This window comes from Ovis aries, chromosome 9 (assembly GCF_016772045.2).
Source record: "Ovis aries strain OAR_USU_Benz2616 breed Rambouillet chromosome 9, ARS-UI_Ramb_v3.0, whole genome shotgun sequence".
NCBI lineage: Eukaryota > Metazoa > Chordata > Mammalia > Artiodactyla > Bovidae > Ovis > Ovis aries.
In genome coordinates, this window is record NC_056062.1 from 80311968 (window position 1) to 80331240 (window position 19273).

General features: G+C 40.6%; 1 protein-coding gene across 9 annotated transcripts in view; it reads right to left on the reverse strand.

Annotated features, from left to right (window-relative positions):
* CPQ (carboxypeptidase Q) overlaps window positions 1-19273 on the reverse strand; it is a 575285-nt gene that overhangs the window by 426848 nt on the left and 129164 nt on the right. For 7 of the 9 annotated variants that reach the window (XM_042254452.1, XM_042254454.1, XM_012184096.4 and 4 more), the window contains one exon: window positions 16457-16922. In XM_042254452.1, the coding sequence (XP_042110386.1) occupies window positions 16457-16922 (466 nt within the window). Of the gene's footprint in view, window positions 1-16456; window positions 16923-17133; window positions 17181-19273 lie in introns of all 9 variants that reach the window. The other 2 variants (XM_060393492.1, XM_060393493.1) reach the window with 1 other exon arrangement.

The following is a 19273-nucleotide window of genomic DNA, read 5'->3' on the forward strand; positions in this document are numbered from 1 at the left end:
AGCCAGGTGGATCAAAGTGCTGGGCTAATTATACTCCTTAGCTTATAGTATACCATCCTCATTGGCCTCTTCAAGGCAAATGTCTTATTTGCTTGTTTTTAATTTATTTATTCTATTTCCCAACCTGGTAAAGAGACTGAGAACCCCCAGGGAATTTTACTTTGGAGGCCAGTGGGATTTGATTACAGAACTTCCACAGGACTGGGGAAACAGACTCTTGGAGGGCACAAACAAAACCGCGTGTGCACCAGGACCCAGGAGAAAGGAACCGTGTCCACACGAGAGACTGAGCCAGACTTGCCTGGGAGTGTCCAGGAGTCTCTGACGGAGGCATGGGTTGACAGTGGCCTGCTGCGGGGTCAGGGGCACTGAATACAATAGCATGTGCACAAGTCCCTTCAATGGAGGTCACCATTGTCCTCATTATCCCTACTATAATTTGGCCTCAGGCCAAACAACAGGAAGGGAACACAGCCCCACCAGTCGAAAGAAAATTGGATTAAAGATTTACTGAGCATGGCCCCACACATCCATCACAGAAAAGACAGAAAGAAAACCATAATCACAGAAAACTAAGCAAACTGATCACATGGACCACAGCCTAACTCAATGAAACTATGAGCCATGCCCTGTAGGGCCACCCAAGGATGGCTCATAGCGGAGCGTTCTAACAAAACGAAGTCCACTGGAGAAGGGAATGGCAAACCACTTCAATATTCTTGCTTTGAGAACTCCATGAACAGTATGAAAAGGCAAAAAGTAATTGCACCCAAGTACTTCATTTTGGACTCTTTTGTTGACTATGAGGATTACTCCATTTCTTCTAAGGGATTCTTGCCCACAGTAGTAGATATAACGGCCATCTGAATTAAATTCACTGATTCCAGTCCATTTTAGTTCACCGATTCCTAAAATGTCAATGTTCACTCTTGCCATCTCCTGTTTGACCACTTCCAATTTACCTTGATTCATGGACCTAACATTCCAGGTTTCTATGCAATATTGTTCTTTACAGGATCAGACTTTACTTCCATCACCAGTCACATTCACAGCTGGGTGTTGTTTTCACTTTGGTTTCATCTCTTCATTCTTTTTGGAGTTATTTCTGGTTCCAAATTAGGAAAGGAGTACATCAAGGATGTATATTGTCACCCTGCTTATTTAACTTATATGCAGAGTACATCATGAGAAATGCAGGACTGGATGAAGCACAAGCTGGAATCAAGATTGCCAGGAGAAATATCAATAACCTCAGATATGCAGTTGATACCACCCTTATGGCAGAAAGTGAATAGGAACTAAAGAACCTCTTGATGAAAGTGAAAGAGGAGAGTGAAAAAGTTGGCTTAAAGCTCAACATTCAGAAAACTCAGATCATGGCATCTGGTCCCATCACTTCATGGCAAACAGAAAGGGAAACAATGGAAACAGTGAGAAACTTTATTTTCTTGGGCTCCAAAATCACTGCAGATGGTGACTGCAGTCGTGAAATTAAAAGATGCTAGCTCCTTGGAAGGAAAGCTATGACTAACCTGCTGCTAAGTCGCTTCAGTTGTGTCCGACTCTGTGTGACCCCATAGACGGCAGCCCACCAGGCTCCCCCGTCCCTGGGATCCTCCAGGCAAGAACACTGGAGTGGGTTGCCATTTCCTTCTCCAGTGCATGAAAGTGAAAAGTGAAAGTGAAGTCGCTCAGTCGTGTCCAACTCTCAGCAACCCCATGGACTGCAGCCCACCAGGCTCCTCCATCCATGGGATTTTCCAGGCAAGAGTACTGGAGTGGGGTGCCATTGCCTTCTCCGTTGACTAACCTAGACAGCATATTAAAAAGCAGAGACAAAAATAGAAAGCCCAGAGATAAATCCACACACATATGGACACCTTATCTTTGACAAAGGAGGCAAGAATATACAATGGAGTAAAGACAATCTCTTTAACAAGTTGTGCTGGGAAAACTGGTCAACCACTTGTAAAAGAATGAAACTAGATCACTTTCTAACACCGCACACAAAAATAAACTCAAAATGGATTAAAGATCTAAATGTAAGACCAGAAACTATAAAACTCCTAGAGGAGAATATAGGCAAAACACTCTCCGACATAAATCACAGCAGGATCCTCTATGATCCACCTCCCAGAATTCTGGAAATAAAAGCAAAAATAAACAAATGGGATCTAATTAAAATTAAAAGCTTCTGCACAACAAAGGAAATATAAGCAAGGTGAAAAGACAGCCTTCTGAGTGGGAGAAAATAATAGCAAATGAAGCAACTGACAAACACCTAACCTCAAAAATATACAAGCAACTTATGCAGCTCAACTCCAGAAAAGTAAACGACCCAATCAAAAAATGGGCCAAAGAACTAAATAGACATTTCTCCAAAGAAGACATACGGATGGCTAACAAACACATGAAAAGATGCTCAACATCACCCATTATTAGAGAAATGCAAATCAAAACCACAATGAGGTACCACTTCACACCAGTCAGAATGGCTGCGATCCAAAAATCTGCAAGCAATAAATGCTGGAGAGGGTGTGGAGAAAAGGGAACCCTCCTACACTGTTGGTGGGAATGCAAACTAGTACAGCCACTTTGGAGAACAGTGTGGAGATTCCTCAAAAAATTGCAAATAGAACTACCTTATGACCCAGCAATCCCACTGCTGGGCATACACACCGAGGAAACCAGAATTGAAAGAGACACATGTACCCCAATGTTCATCGCAGCACTGTTTATAATAGCCAGGACATGGAAACAACCTAGATGTCCATCAGCAGATGAATGGATAAGAAAGCTGTGGTACAGGTACATGATGGAGTATTACTCAGCCGTTAAAAAGAATACATTTGAATCATTTCTGATGAGATGGATGAAACTGGAGCCGATTATACTGAGTGAAGTAAGCCAGAAAGAAAAACACCAATACAGTATACTAACACATATATATGGAATTTAGAAAGATGGCAATGACGACCCTATATGCAAGACAGCAAAAAAGACACAGATATGTATAACGGACTTTTGGACTGTGAGGGAGAGGGAGAGGGTGGGATGATTTGGGAGAATGGCATTGTAACATGTATACTATCATGTAAGAATCGAATTGCCAGTCTATGTCCGATGCAGGGTACAGCATGCTTGGGGCTGGTGCACGGTGATGACCCAGAGAGATGTTACGGGGAGGGAGGTGGGAGGGGTTCATGTTTGGGAACACATGTACACCCGTGGTGGATTCATGTCAATGTATGGCAAAACCAATACAGTATTGTAAAGTAAAATAAAGTAAAAATAAACATTTTAAAAAAAAAAGCATTACTTTGCCGATGAATGTCCATCTAGTCGAAGCTATGGCTTTTCCAGTGGTCATGTGTGGATGTGAGAGATGGACCAGAAAAAAAAAGTTGAGTGCCAAAGAATTGAACTTCTGAACTGTGGTGTTGGCAAAGATTCTTGAGAGTCCCTTGGACTGCAAGGAGATCCAACCAGTCAATCCTTAAGGAAATTAGTCCTGAATATTCATTGGAAGGACTGATACTGCAGTTGAAATTCAAACACTTTGCCACGATGCAAAGAACTGACTCATTGGAAAAGACCTTGATGCTGGGAAAGATTGAAGGCAGCAGGAGAAGGGGACGATAGAGGATGAGATGGTTGGATGGCATCACTGACTCAATAGACATTAGTTTCAGCAAGGTCTGGGAGATGGTGATGGACAGGGAAGCATGGCGCGCTGCAGTCCATGGGATCGCAAAAGTCAGACACAAGTTAGCGACTGAACTGAACTGAACCAGTTCTATTTTACCCCCATTCTTCATTCCTAATTCCAACCCATGTCCTGGGTAGGTAACTATTCTAAAGATATTTTTTGCATGTATGTCTTCTTGTAAAATGTGAACTATAATTTTGCATACATGAAAAACTATATTTTATGTATGCAACTATATTAGGTATGCCATTCTATTTTTTATTTTATTACACAGCTTTATACATGTAAGATATAACAATATAATACATCTATGTTGAGATATATATATATAAACTATATATATATAGTTCAGTTTGTTGCTTCCAACTTCTGTATAGCATACCCTGGGGGGGGGGCATCTACCACATTTCACTGTCTACTCTCCCAGTGATGGACCTCCAGATGAGCCTTACCCCCAGAAACAAGGCTACAGTAATCATCCTGCATTCATCCCCTTAGGTAGTACATATGTGTACCTGTGTGAAAATGTCTTTGAGAAATATACTAAGGAAGTGAATTACTTGCTCACTGGGTATGAAAATATATTTAAGTGAACTAAATATTACCAGTTTGCTCTCCAGAATGGTGGCACCATGCTTCATGCCCACCAATCAATATATAAGGGTTCCTATGTCACCACAGCACTACCAATATATTTTTTACATCTCAGCTGTAAAATTATTTCATTATTTTTAAAACTTGCATTGATCTGATTACTAATAAGTTAAGATCTCTTAATAGACTTGTCAACTTGCAGGCTTCCTCTTCTTTAAACTGTTTATTCAGAGCCTTAGTCCATTTTTCTAATAGGGTTACTGCCTTTTTCTTGTTGATTTCCAGTAGTTCATAGCCTACATGTAATCTAATAACAATTTTAGACAGTGTTAATATCTTCTCCCATTTCTCCATCTGCCTAACAGCTTTGTTCATGGTATCTTTTATTGAATAGTAATTTTTAATCCTGATGCTATCAAATTCAGGGATGTTTTCATCTTGTGGTTTGTGCTTTTTAAGTTATGTTTGTGTGAGAGTGTTAAGGCACATAGGAGACAGATATAGTGTCCCTATTCTTGAGGAAACAACCAAGAGGAAAACAGATACACCTGCAAAGTGTTGGCAGAAAGATCCACCAAGAGGCAAGATGAAGAGGGAAGGCCACTGAGAAGGTATGACTTGAGACATGACTGCCACATATTATATGCTGTGTTACTTGGACAAAGTGCTAAACCTCCCAGAGCCTGCAATGTGTAAAGAGTGAACAACACCTATCCCAAGAGACAACATAAGTTACAGAATCTGCCCGATGACTCATGTATAACAGATGGGCTCTCAATAAATGTGAGTTCCTTTACCCCCTTTTTTCTCATTCCCAATCCTGATGTGACGCTGAAGAACGAATTTGCAACTTGGGACACTTTAGAATCAGATCCTTCAGCTGACCCCGCACCTCCAAATTCCAAGTACCATAGGTAGACATAGGCTCTTGAGAGCATTTCTGCCCATATTGCATCAGGTATCAGACAAACATTAAGTCCTGACAAAACAAACAAACTAACTAACTAACTAACTTAAAAAAAAAAAAAAACAGTGAAAATGCTCTTTTCCTGATGATGCCAAAGGAAGAAAAGTGGACAGGTGCAAATAACTTATTATCTGATTTTAAGTTCTTGGTTATAAATCAGTTAGCACCTCACTAAGAAATGGATCAAATGTAGAAGGCCTTCATTTGATGGATGTGCTGGGAGTGTGCAGGAGGGCTATTTTAAATTCCCATAAGATTAATGTGGTGAGAATTTGGTATAAGATTATGCTGTAGCTTTCCAGGCTTTCTGATCCATGTTGCTAAAATTTTCAAAAAGAATCCACGGGTAAACAACCTCACCGTGATTTGATTGGTGTTCATTTATCCTCCTCTTTCCTTTGTGCCTTTACCTCAGATGCAAAGCAAACTTTAAATATCTTTTTAAAATCTGTAATATTTATCACAATCTACTCATCAAATCAATATCTAGTTAATATGCATTAGTATTACATTACTTGGTGTAGTGCTGAAGGAGATACAAAGATAATGAAGATGTGCATTTCCCTGGAGTAGGTCACAATTTCTCAAGAGATAATCACGTAAACAACTAATTATCAGTTCAGTTCAGTTCAGTCACTCAGTCGTGTCCGACTCTTTGCGACCCCATGAATCGCAGCACGCCAGGCCTCCCTGTCCATCACCAACTCCTGGAGTTCACTCAAACTCACGTCCATCGAGTCGGTGATGCCATCCAGCCATCTCATCCTCTGTTGTCCCCTTCTCCTCCTGCCCCCAATCCCTCCCAGCGTCAGAGTCTTTTCCAATGAGTCAACTCTTCGCATCTGGTGGCCAAAGTACTGGAGTTTCAGCTTCAGCATCATTCCTTCCAAGGAAATCCCAGGGTTGATCTCCTTCAGAATGGACGGGTTGGATCTCCTTGCAGGCCAAGGGACTCTCAAGAGTCTTCTCCAACACCACAGTTCAAAAGCATCAATTCTTTGGCGCTCTGCCTTCTTCACAGTCCAACTCTCACATCCATACGTGACCGCTGGAAAAACCATAGCCTTGACTAGACGGATCTTAGTCGGCAAAGTAATGTCTCTGCTTTTGAATATGCTATCTAGGTTGGTCATAACTTTTCTTCCAAGGAGCAAGTGTCTTTTAATTTCATGGCTGCAATCACCATCTGCAGTGATTCTGGAGTCCAAAAAAATAAAGTCTGACATTGTTTCCACTGTTTCCCCATCTATTTGCCATGAAGTGATGGGACCAGATGCCATGATCTTCATTTTCTGAATATTGAGCTTTAAGCCAACTTTTTCACTCTCCTCTTTCACTTTCATCAAGAGACTTTTTAGTTCCTCTTCACTTTCTGCCATAAGGGTGGTGTCATCTGCATATCTGAGGTTATTGATATTTCTCCTGGCAATCTTGATTCCAGCTTGTGCTTCTTCCAGTCCAGCGTTTCTCATGATGTACTCTGCACAGAAGTTGAATAAGCAGGGTGACAATATACAGCCTTGATGTACACCTTTTCCTATTTGGAACCAGTCTATAGTGAACTGTGATCACTGCATAATACAGGCAAATAATGTGCTATGAGAATGAAGATGAAAGAACAATTACATTTATTCAGGTTTGGGTTCAAGAAAGACTTAGAGAAGAGAGCCACCTTAAATGAGTCTTTAAAATGGGTAGGAATTCTCTAAACAGAGAAGGGTTGGATTGGGTTAGGACTAGGGTTGGGTTAGCAGAGATCCAGGCAGCAGCTTTTAAATCAAGGAGGAATGAATATGTCCAGGCAAGAGCAGTTAGGATCATGTGGCTGAAGCACAAGGTGGATGGCTTGGGAGAAACTAGACACAAGCCTAGAAACACAGCCTGGGGTCACTTTTTAAAAGGTCATAAGGATCTAAACTATACTGTGAAAAATGAAAAGCATTTAGGTAAGGGAGTGACACAATGAGATCTCTATTTCACAAAGACAACTGAATCAGCAGTATGGAAACTGATTAAAATGAGACCAGAGTCAGGAAAATCAGTTAGGAAGTGATTATAACACTGTAGGCAGGAGAACCCTGAAAATAGAAAAGTGGAGTCATGAAATGGAGACATTTCAGTCTTGGTGACCAACTGAATGCTGGAGTGAGATAAATGGAAAGATTCATTCAACAAATATTTCTCAAAACTTTTCTGTATATGAGTTACTATGTTAAGAGCTAAGACAGAGTTTATCAACTTTGGCACTACTGGCACTTTAGAATGGATGACTATTTGATGTGGGGTAAAGGGACGCTTGTTCTGTACACTGTGAGATGTTTAGCAGTATTCCTGACCTCTACCCATTAAAGGCACTGCCTCTCAGTCATGTGTCCAGACGTTGCCAAATTTCCCCAAAGGAGCAAAATTATCCCCAGTCAAGAACCACTAGAACTGAGATCTCTAATTCTAAGAGGCTTATTACATGTAGAGAAATGCTGATGACACACACAAGTATAGGGTACAAAAAAAGGAGAAAAGAGGAAGTTGTCAAAACTTCTTTGGGGATGAGTAAGCACAGAAAAAATCTCCATAGAAGAGGAGACATTAAAGCTGAATCCTTAAATAAGGGCATTCCTGGCATGGAAAAACAGACTGGTTCCAAATAGGAAAAGGAGTATGTCAAGGCTATATATTGTCACCCTGCTTATTTAACTTCTATGCAGAGTACATTATGAGAAACACTGGGCTGGATGAAGCACAAGCTGGAATCAAGACTGCCGGGACAAATATCAATAACCTCAGATATGCAGATGACATCACCCTTATGGCAGAAAGTGAAGAGGAACTAAAAGTCTCTTGATGAAAGTGAAAGAGGAGAGTGAAAAAGTTGGTTTAAAGCTCAACATTCAGAAAATGAAGATCATGGCATCTGGTCCCATCACTTCATGGCAAATAGATGGGGAAACAGTGGAAATAGTGTCAGACTTTATTTGGGGGCTCCAAAATCACTGCAGATGGTGACTGCAGCCATGAAATTAAAAGATACTTGCTCCTTGGAAGAAAAGTTATGACCAACCTAGATAGCATATTCAAAAGCAGAGACATTACTTTGCCAACAAAGGTCCATCTAGTCAAGCCTATGGTTTTTCCAGTAGCCATGTATGGATATAAGAGTTGGACTATACAGAAGGCTGAGCACCAAAGAATTGATGCTTTTGGAATACGGTGTTGGAAAAGAGTCCCTTGGACTGCAAGGAGATCCAACCAGTCTGTCTAAAGGAAATTAGTCCTGAATATTCATTGGAAGGACTGATGCTGAAGCTGAAACTCCAATACTCTGGCCACCTGCTGCAAAGAACTGACTCATTTGAAAAGACCTTGATGCTGGGAAAGACTGAAGGTGGGAGGAGAAGGGGACAACAGAGGATGAGATGGCTGGATGGCATCACCGACTTGATGGACATGAGTTTGAGTAAACTCTGGGAGTTAGTGATGGACAGGGAGGCCTGGCGTGCTGCAGTTCATGGGGTCACAAAGAGTTGGACACGACTGAGTGACTGAACTGAACTGAACTGGCAGGTGACAAAAACATGAAAGTAAGATACCATATCTGATATTAGCAAAATTTTGAGGCTCTGAGTCTGAGCACCTGGGTGGTTGGCAATGATATTAATGAAGATGAGAAACACTGGAGAGACAGGATGCTCAATTTCTGGGTTTGCAAGACAACCAGTAGTTCTGAGAAATCCAAGTAGAAAATCTTCCTCCAGTTTTCCACAGATAGCTCACAGTCTTAACCCAGACACACAAATTAATAAATGCTATAATACTCAAGTCTAGAGATGGAAAGCTTAAAAACATTAGCTCCAGTTATATAAGGAATCTGCTCCATAGCATGTGCCTAGAATACTTCTCTTTTAATATTCTGATCATCTTCACCCATCCCTTCTGGATTCTCAGAAAAAAAAAAAAAAAACAGCCTTTCTAATCTAGAAAGATGTTATAGACTTATACGTCAGCCATTTTTCATTTTATATGTGACAAAATTAAGGCCATAGAGATTAAATGACTGGGCCAAGGTCACACAGCTAGGTAGCTAAACCAAGGATACAGCATGGGCTTCCAGGGAGATGAGCTCTGCACCATAATATCTGCACCTAGAGGTCCTTTTATGCAGACCTTACCCTATCTCCTCTGGGAATTTTCCCACACCTGATCCAGCCTAACTCTCCAGTCTTCTCAGAGCTTAAAATAGATCAGTTGCTAGACAATTGTTTATGTACCTTGAGCTCCATGGAAGAGGGCATGGGGTGAAAGTGAGTCTTAGAACACCACAGTAGACTCCAATGAGTAAAATTCACTTCCCCTTGGGTTTTTAAGGCCCCAGCAGTAATCAGTAACTTGGCTTAGTTTTCCCAGTCAGAGAGCCAGAGAAGAGCAGGCCCAGCTAAAATACAAGAAATGAGTATAGAAAAGAAAGAGAAATGAGAAGAAATATCCAAAATAAGGTACAGACACTGGTATCATCATAGTACAGGTACCAGCAACTCTTGAGACAGATCAGCTTCAGTCAAATGGATAAAAAAGGAAATCTTAGAAGTGAAAATAACATTGTTATTTGTATGTGAGGCAATATAGTCTAATGACTAAAAGCACAAACTCCAGAATTTGACACTTGTTCATGCCTGAACTTGGCCTCTCACTAGTTGTGTAACCCTGGGCAGACTGTCCAACATTTTGTAGTCTGTTTTTCTCATTTGTTCAAAACAAAACAAACAAAAACCTGTAGACCTTTAAAGACAGTTATGAGGGTTAAAGAGAAAATATATACGTATACACACACACACACACACACACACACACTGGTATAGATGAGCGATAACAGAAGGCAATTAAGCAAACTCCTAGTTGACAATATAGAACCCGAGTGGAGGGTTCTCTAAAGCCTTAGAGGACTCTACCAATTATTCATACAGCCTCAGAGAGATCACAACTAGCCATCCCAGTGGTATATCCAGAATGTTGGAGTGAGAAACTTGGCAGCTCTTCTTCCCTGTGAAACATTTAACTGGGAAAAAATCTTTTTAAAAAATCACTTAAAGTCTCTCAACATTGTCCTAAGGGCATATAGCAAGTAGAAAAACACTCATTCAAGAAAATACACTATTAATAAATCTAAGTTAGAATTATGAGTCTGTAGCTTTTGGCAATGACCTGCTTCTTTCTCACATCCCCAGTTCCATGTTATAGAAACTGTATTCTGGTCACTTCACCCCATTTCTCTACCCAGCCTCTACCTGTCTGGTAGAAACTCTATGCCAATGATATTAATGGTGGAAACAGCCATGAGAAGACTGGAACCTGACCACAGCTATCTTAGCTTGCTCACAGGAAGAGGTCCCATGGTGGGACAGGCAAGCTGAAAAGACCAGTAGCTACCACCCCTCCCTTCTAGCACCTCCCAGGGATGTCACTCCAGGGAAGCAGGCCACAATCTCTGTGCTGAGATCCTGGGAACTCCCAGGGAAGAGGTAAGCCAAGTGGATGAAGTTCTTAACCAGGCATGAGGTTCTTAATCAGGATGGTGATTTTATTTGGAACAGAAAACAGACAATTCCATACCTGAGGATGCTGTTGCAAATGATGGAGAGCTTGGGAGATACTGATACTTCATGATACTGAGAGTTTCATGATACTGCTAGCAACAAGCCAAATGGAAGAACAATCAGAACTTCACAGCAACAACAACAACAACAACAACAACAAACCCAGGAGAAACAACAACCAAGAAAAGCCCTCCCTGGATCACAATAAACCCTGGGGCTTGGGAAGGCTATATGCACATGTTCCTACTTAGAAACAATTGAAACTGGACATGGGTCAGATTGAAAACATTTTCCAAGCTGCACACAGATCCCTCAACAAAGGGCAGAGGCCCTACTGGCACAAGAGGCTTAAGTGCAACCTCTAACCAAATACTGGCTGTAAAATAAGCTATTCTGACACAGGGGAAAATATTATTAAACTGGGCTTAATATTAAAATCATACGCATCCTCGCAAGCTGGAACACTATGTACATGTCCAAGGCTGTGACCTCTCAAGACTGATTGGAGAAGAGATGTTCAAGCTACTAGGCCCTGACTGAACCCGGGGCAAAAACATAAATTCTTTAGTTTTAATAACAGCCCTTAAACAACATAAACATCCAACAATAAGGGGTAAAAATATAACTGGCTAAGGGGACCTAACCACAACCTTTGACCAGTAAGTGGCTTGTATAGACCTCAGGATGACACCTAGAGAGCCCGACTAAAGGAAAAATAAAAGCACTGTGAATAGGGACATCAGAATCTGTACACTATGGGAGAAAGGGACTTCACAAAGTTAGTAAAACTACCTTATTAAGCTAATAAAGGACAAAACAATAAAAACATCAATCTCCAGTGGGCAGTAGAGAAGGGACAAGAATCAGTACTCAGAATTGCTAAAATACATTATTTAAAATCAGTTTTAAACAACAACAAAAATAAACGGGACATGAAAAGAAATAGGCAAGTGTGACCAATACACACACAAAAAAAGCAGGCAAGAGAAACTGCCTGGAGAGGGTTAGTTGTCACAGACATAGACTTCAAAGCAGCTATTATAAACATGCTCAAGGAACCAAAGGAAACTGTACTTAAAGAATTAAAGGAAGGTATGATGACAATGTTTCATCAAATGGAGAATACCAATCAAAAGACAGAAATGAGACAAAAGACCAAAAGGAAATTGTGGAGTTGAAAAGTAAAATAACTGAAAAGAAAAATTCAGTAGAGGGACTCAGTAGTATATTTAAGCTATCAGAAGAAAGAATGAATTTAGTAATAGATTGATACAGATTATGCAATCTGAAGAAAAGAGAGAGGGGGGAAAGAGAAGAAGAAAATGGGCAGAGCCTCAGAGAAGTACGGGACATCATTAAGTGCCCCAACATACTCATAACCGAAGTACCAGAAGGAGAAAAAAGCAAAAAGAGGGTAGAAAATATATGTATAGAAAAAAAAAGTTGGAAATTTTCCAAATTGATGAAAGATATTAATCTATAAGTGAAGTTCAACAACCTCTAATCAAGATAAAAGGAAAGAGATTCCCACCTAGATACATCAAAATCAAAACACTAAAAACTGGTAACAAAGACAAAAATCTTGAAATCAGTAACAGCAAAATGACTTGTCACATAGAAGCGTACCTCATTTTACTGTCCTTCTTGGTTACTGTGTTTTTCTTTTTAACAAATTGAAGGTTTATGGCAATCCTGTGTTGAGCAAGTCCATTGGTGCCATTTTCCAAACAGCATTATTTTTTAATTAAAGCATGTACATTTTTTAGACATACTGATATTACCCGCTTAATGGACTACAGTATAGTATAAATATAAACTTTTATATGTACTAGGAAACAAACAAAAAAAATCATGTGACTCACTTTCTTGCAATATTCACTTTATTGCAGAGGTCCAGAACCAAACCACAATATCTCCAAGGTATGTCTGTACAAGGGAATTCCAGTAATGTGAACAGCTAACTTCTCATCAGATACAATGGAGGCCAGAGAACAATGAAATGACAAATTCAAAGTGTCAGAAGTAATAAAACAAAAAATGAATCAAGAATCTGATGAGAGTAAATATATACACCACCATATATAAAGTAGAAAAATAGATAGCCAGTGAAAATTAGCTGTATGAATCAGGGAGCTCAAACTGGTACTCTGAGATGATCTAGAGGGGAGGGATGGGGTGGTAGGTGGAAGAGAGGGGATATATGTATATCTATGGCTGATTCATGTTGATGTACGGCAGAAACCAATACAATATTGTAAAGTAATTATCTGTCAATTAAAAATAAATTAAAAAAAGAATCGTATGAATTTGCAGGGCAGGAATAGAGACACGGACCTAGAGAACATACTTTGGACACAGCAGGGTAATGAGCTGTTGTTCAGTCGCTCAGTCATGTCCGACTCTTTGAGACCCCATGGACTGCAGCACACCAGGCTTTCTACACCATAACCAACTGGGATTTATCCCAGGAATGTAAGGTTGGTTTAACATCTGAAAATCAATAAATGAAATGTATCCAATTCAATGGGGAAAAAATAGTCTTTTCAACAGGTAATGCTAAGACAAATGAATAACCACAGCAAAAGAACAAAGTTGGACTCCTACCTCACATCTAAAATTAACTCACAAACCTAAATGTAAGAGCAAAAGTTACAGAACTCTTAGAAGAATAAATAAAACTAAGAATAAAACAGGAATAAATCTTTGTGACCTGGTTTAGGCAATGGTTTTTTAAATATAACAGTAAAAGTACAATCAACAGAAAACAATTAGAGACATTGTACTAATTCAGAATTAAAGACATTTCTGCAGGAAGTACAACCATCAAGAAAGTTTAAAAACACACACACAAAAAAACAATCCATAGAATGGGGAAGAACATTAGTAAATCACACTGATAAGAGACTTGCATCTAGAATACATGAACAGCTTATGCAATTCAATAATAAAAATTCAACTAGCACAATTAAAAACTGGGCAAAATGATACCCCTGGTGGTCCAGTGGTTGAGAATCCACCTGCCAATGTAGGGGACACAGGTTCAATCCCTGATCCAGGAAGATTCCACATGCCAAAGAGCAACTGAGCCCATGGCCACAACTGCTGAGCCCACGTGCCTAGAGCCCATGCTCTGTAATAAGAGAAGCCACTGCAATGAGATGCCCAGGCACTGCAGCCAGAGAGGAGTTCCCACTCGCTGCAACTAAAGAAAGCCCACACACAGTGGCAAAAACCCAGTACAGTCAATAATAAACAAGTAACTTAAAAAAAAAACTGGACAAAGGCTTCAAATATATATTTCTCTGAAAAACACACACAAATGGCAGACAAGAACATGGAAAGGAGCTCAAAATCATTAGCCATTGGAGAAGTGCAAATGGAAACCACAATGAATATCACTTCATACCCACTAGAACAGCTGTAACCAAAAAGACAGAAAACAAGTTCTGACACATAGGTATAAAAATTAGAACACGTGAGTGAAAATGAAAATGAAAAATGGTGTGGTCAGTTTGGAAAACAGCTTGGCAATTCCTCTGAAAGTTAAACAAAAAATTATCATATACACAAGGAATTTCACTCTTTGGTATATACTCAAGAGAAATAAAGTACATACAAAAAACTTCCACATGAATGTTTATAGCATTATTCTTAATAGCTGAAAGGTGGGGAAAAAAGGTTCATCAGTTGATCTATGGATAAATAAAATATGGTATATCTATAAAATGGAAAATTTTTCAACAATAAAAATGAATCAAGTATTGATGCATGCTACAACGTGGATGACTCTGAAATACATGCTATGTGAAAAAATTCAGTGACAAAAGAAAATACTAGTGTATTATTTCTTTCATCTGAATTATCCAGAAAAGGCAAATCCATAAAGACAGGAAATAAATCAGTGGTTGCCTGGGGCTTAGGATGGCGGCAGGAAAGGGATGAAGCATGGCTGCTGATGAGTATAAAGTTTCTTCAGGGGGCGATGAAATGTTCTTCAGTTAAGACTGTGCTGGTTCTGTGAATATATTGAAAACTACTAAAGTGTAAATGGGTGAGTAATTATGATATGGGAATTATATCTCAATAAAGATTTTTTTTTTTTTGCTGTGCCCAGTGGCATGCAGGACCTTAACTCCCCATCCAGGGATCAAACCTGTGCTCTCTGCAGTAGAAATGGAGGGGTCTTAACCACTGGATGGACCACCAGGGAAGTCCTGATATCTCAATGAAGATGGTTTTTATTTTTTATTTTTTTAACTTATTTTATTTCTTTATTTTCACTGGAGGCTAATTACTTTACAATATTGTATTGGTTTTGCCATACATCAACATGAATCTGCCACAGGTGTACACGTGTTCCCCATCCTGAAGCCCCCTCCCACCTCCCTCCCCATACCATCCCTCTGAGTCAGCCTAGAGCACCAGCCCCAAGCATCCTGTATCATACATCAAACCTAGACTGGCGATTCATTTCACATATGATATTATACATGTTTCAATGCCATTCTCCCAAATCATCCCACTCTCACCCTCTCCCACAGAGTCCGAAAGACTATTCTATACATCTGTATCTCTTTTGCTGTCTCACATACAGGGTTATCATTACCATGAAGATGCTTTTTAAAAGCTGACCATCTGCTTCTCTACTGGATGTTTCTCTTGGCATTAGAGAAGGTCAAAGGTTTTTATAAAGTTTTTAGAAAAGCTCAACTTTTTTTTTTTATCACTTACAGTTAACCCTTGAACAACACAGGTTTTAACTGTACAGGTCCACTTACACATAGATTTTTTTTCAATAGCAAATACAACAGTACTACTGTAGTACTATGATCTGTAGTTGGTTGAATATGCAGATGCAGAAACTCACGGATACAGAAGAACCAAACCATATATGGAGGGATGACTGTAAGTTCTGTGCAGATTCTTAACTGTGTGGAGGGTTGGTGCATCAACTCTACTATAGTTACTTTGCCATAGGAAAACAGTCCATGAATACATGCATAGTCCATGAAGAGTCCATTACTGATCAGTGGCTCACTGTTGACTACTTATACATTACTGATCTAAGCGTTTATATTGTCTGATGAAGCTGAGCCAGAGTGCTGTTAAGTAGATGGAACACCATCCTAACAACTCTTCACATTAGAGGCCTTGGGTTCTGTTAAAATAATTACTTCAAATCAATTCAATGTGCAAGGCTCTATCCTCTATTTCATTAATTCTAAGAAGTTCTGTTCATTGAGGCCACTTGAAAGAAATCACAGCTTTTGCGATCTATTTATATATATCGCATTCTCTACAAAATGATACTAATGTTATACTAGATAGAAATTATTAAGTGATTCAGTTCATAAGTATCATGGACCAATAGCAGATGCTTCATTTTAAAAAGTGACACTTTCAGAAAAGGTGGGGGGGAGAAAGGGAAGGGAGAAAAAGAGTATGAGTACAGAACTCATGAAGCCAATGAAATGGAAAATGATTCTTTCTTTTTATCACCCAATTATAATGTGAACCATGTACACTATAATCAGGTATGTCACATGGCAGTAGTTTTATAATGAACACAGCAAATTGACTTGAAAAAGCAAATCATACCTTCTGGGGGCGTTCCAATGCTGCTGCCAAGACCCAAAATAGCCATCTTGTGAATCCTCGGCTCCAGCATCACAGCAGACTCCTCTCCCCTCTCCCAGTGGGGTATTTTGACAGGCTCCAGGTGGACATTCTCCAGCCCATCTCCCTTCAGGTTTTGCTGCATGATCTCGATGGCTTTTTCTAGGTTCTTGGAGCCGCTTAGTCTGGGCCCAACAGTATCAACCAGAAGTGCCAGTCGCTCATAGGATCTGTTCTGGGCTTTACCATAAACACTAAGGTTGATGATTGATTTAGCAACATCTCCATAGCGGGCTATTTCTTCTTTGACTTCTTGTAAAGTCCTCTGAGAGGGGCCATTCCCATATATAGCTTTCCCAGAGGCCAGGGATAAAAGGTGAACAACACTGAATAATATGAAGAGAAGGAACTTCATTGTTTTTCCAGTCAGTTTTCTTCCTAAAATCATCTGTGTAAGGAAGAAATGCGTGTTAGGAGAAAAGAATCTCACAACTACCTGCCCATAACCCAGGGACTGCTTTTCAAATAGGATTCCCCTTCCCTTCTCAACCGATACCCAGTTTCCATCAAATTCATAACTCCCAGGAATGAAGGAAAGAGACAGCAGTTGTCCTTATTGATAGCGTAGCATTTATTAAAACCACAAAATCACATATTACCTAGAAATCAGTTTAAAATCTGCCAAAAGATTATAATAAGAAGATACCTAGGAAAGAGAGGGAGAAATAGTGGTTAACGGTGATAGGAATGTGCTGTGCTGTGCTCAATCATGTCTGACTCTTTGTGACCCCATGAACTGCCGCTTGGCAGGCTCCTCTGTCCATGGGATTCTCCAGGCAAGAATACTGGAGTAGGTTGCCATGCCCTCCTCCAGGGGATCTTCCCCACCCAGGCCTCCTGCATCGCAGGCAGATTCTGTACCGACGGAGCCACCAGGGAAGCCGAGTGACAGGGTGAGGGCAGTGTTATCTGCTACCCCTTTTTCTGAACAGTGGTGGTGCTCAGTTGTGCCCAACTCTTTACAGCCCCATGGACTGTAGCCTCCCCCCCTCAGCCCCAGGCTCCTCTGTCTATGGGATTGGAGTGGGTTGCCATTCGCTTGTCCAGGAGATCTTTCCAACAGTGCGAGGGCAGTGTTATCTGCTACCCCTTTTTCTGAACAGTGGTAGTGCTCAGTTGTGCCCAACTCTTTGCAACCCCATGGATTGTAGCGCCCCCCCCCCCCCCCCAGCCCCAGGCTCCTCTGTCTATGGGATTGGAGTGGGTTGCCATTCGCTTCTCCAGGGGATCTTTCCGACAGGGCAAGGGCAATGTTATCTGCTACCCCTTTTTCTGAACAGTGGTAGTGCTCCGTTGTGCCCACCTCTTTGCAACCCCATGGACTGTAGCCACCCCCCTACCAGGCTCCTCTGTCTATGGGATTGGAGTGGGTTCCCATTCGCTTCTCCAGGGGATCTTTCTGACCCAGGGATCGAACCCACATCTCTTGCATCTCCTGCATTGGCAGGCAGATTCTTTACCACTAGTGCCCCCTGGAAAGCCCTTCTTCTAAACAGAGTATGGTCCAAATCCACTTCAGAGTTCCCTCTACCTGAAAGGCCTATGGAACTCATCCTTTGAGGCCCTTTCACATGTTACCTTTTCTTGATCCTCTCCCTAACCCTATCCCCTCCACATCCTTTAATCCTCACAACCCTATGAGACAGTTTCTTATTATTACCTTCATATTAGAATTGAGGATCCTGAGATAGTGAGAGATTAAGTAACTTTCCAAAGACACACAAAGGCTTTCTAGCTCTAGAGACCATAATGTAGACGGTGCTACTCAAAGTATGGTTTGTGGACCAATGTGAGTCCACAGGTGTTTTTCCACAAAATATAAATACAAAGATTAAGAATAAACATATTCAAGGCCTCCTTGGTAGTCTAGTGATTAAGGATCCACCTTGAAATGCAGGGGGCACGGGTTCTATCCCTGGTCAGGGAACATCCCACGTGCTGCAGGGGAACTGAGCCCATGTACCACGACGACTCCACAACTACTAAGCCTGTGCTCAAGAGCCACCAGCTGCAACTACTGAGCCTGCATGCTGAAACTACTTAGGCCCAAGCACCCTCGACCCTGTGCTCCTCAACAAGAGAAGCCACTGCAATGAGAAGCCTGGGCACCACTAGAGAAAGTCAGAGAGCGGCAGCAAAGACGGAGCGCAATCGAAAAGAAACAGAGTAAACACATTAAGTGCTGTGCAGCACAGTAGCTAATAGTCTAATGTGATTACAATTTAAATTAAATTAAATTAAATAATCAGCTTCTCAGTCACACTAGCTGCATTTCAAATGCTCAGTACCCACATGTCACTAGTGGATATTGCATTGGGCAGCACAGCGAGAACATTCTATCATCATAGAAAGTTCCACTGAACAGCACTAGCTCAGAGTCCTTTATAGATAACTGACGGAACAATGGTATATTTGTCAAATCTAGTAACTAAAAATGGTACTTCCCTTTGTATAACTCATTTTGTTTTTCTAATTCACTATGATATTTTGCAAAAGTATCAGTCCGAAACAAATTCTAAATTTAAGAATCTGGTCCTTCATGACAGATAGTTTGAGAAGCACAGTCACAAACTACTATAAGAATAAATTCCAGATTCAGACAGACAGCATACAAGGCCTCTCAAAATACGGTTCCAACAACCACTTCAAGCTCATCTCTCCACCTGCCCCTCTAGAGTGCACACAGTTTCATTCTCATTCTCATTTCTTCTCTCTCCCTCTCTCTGTCTCCCACATGCA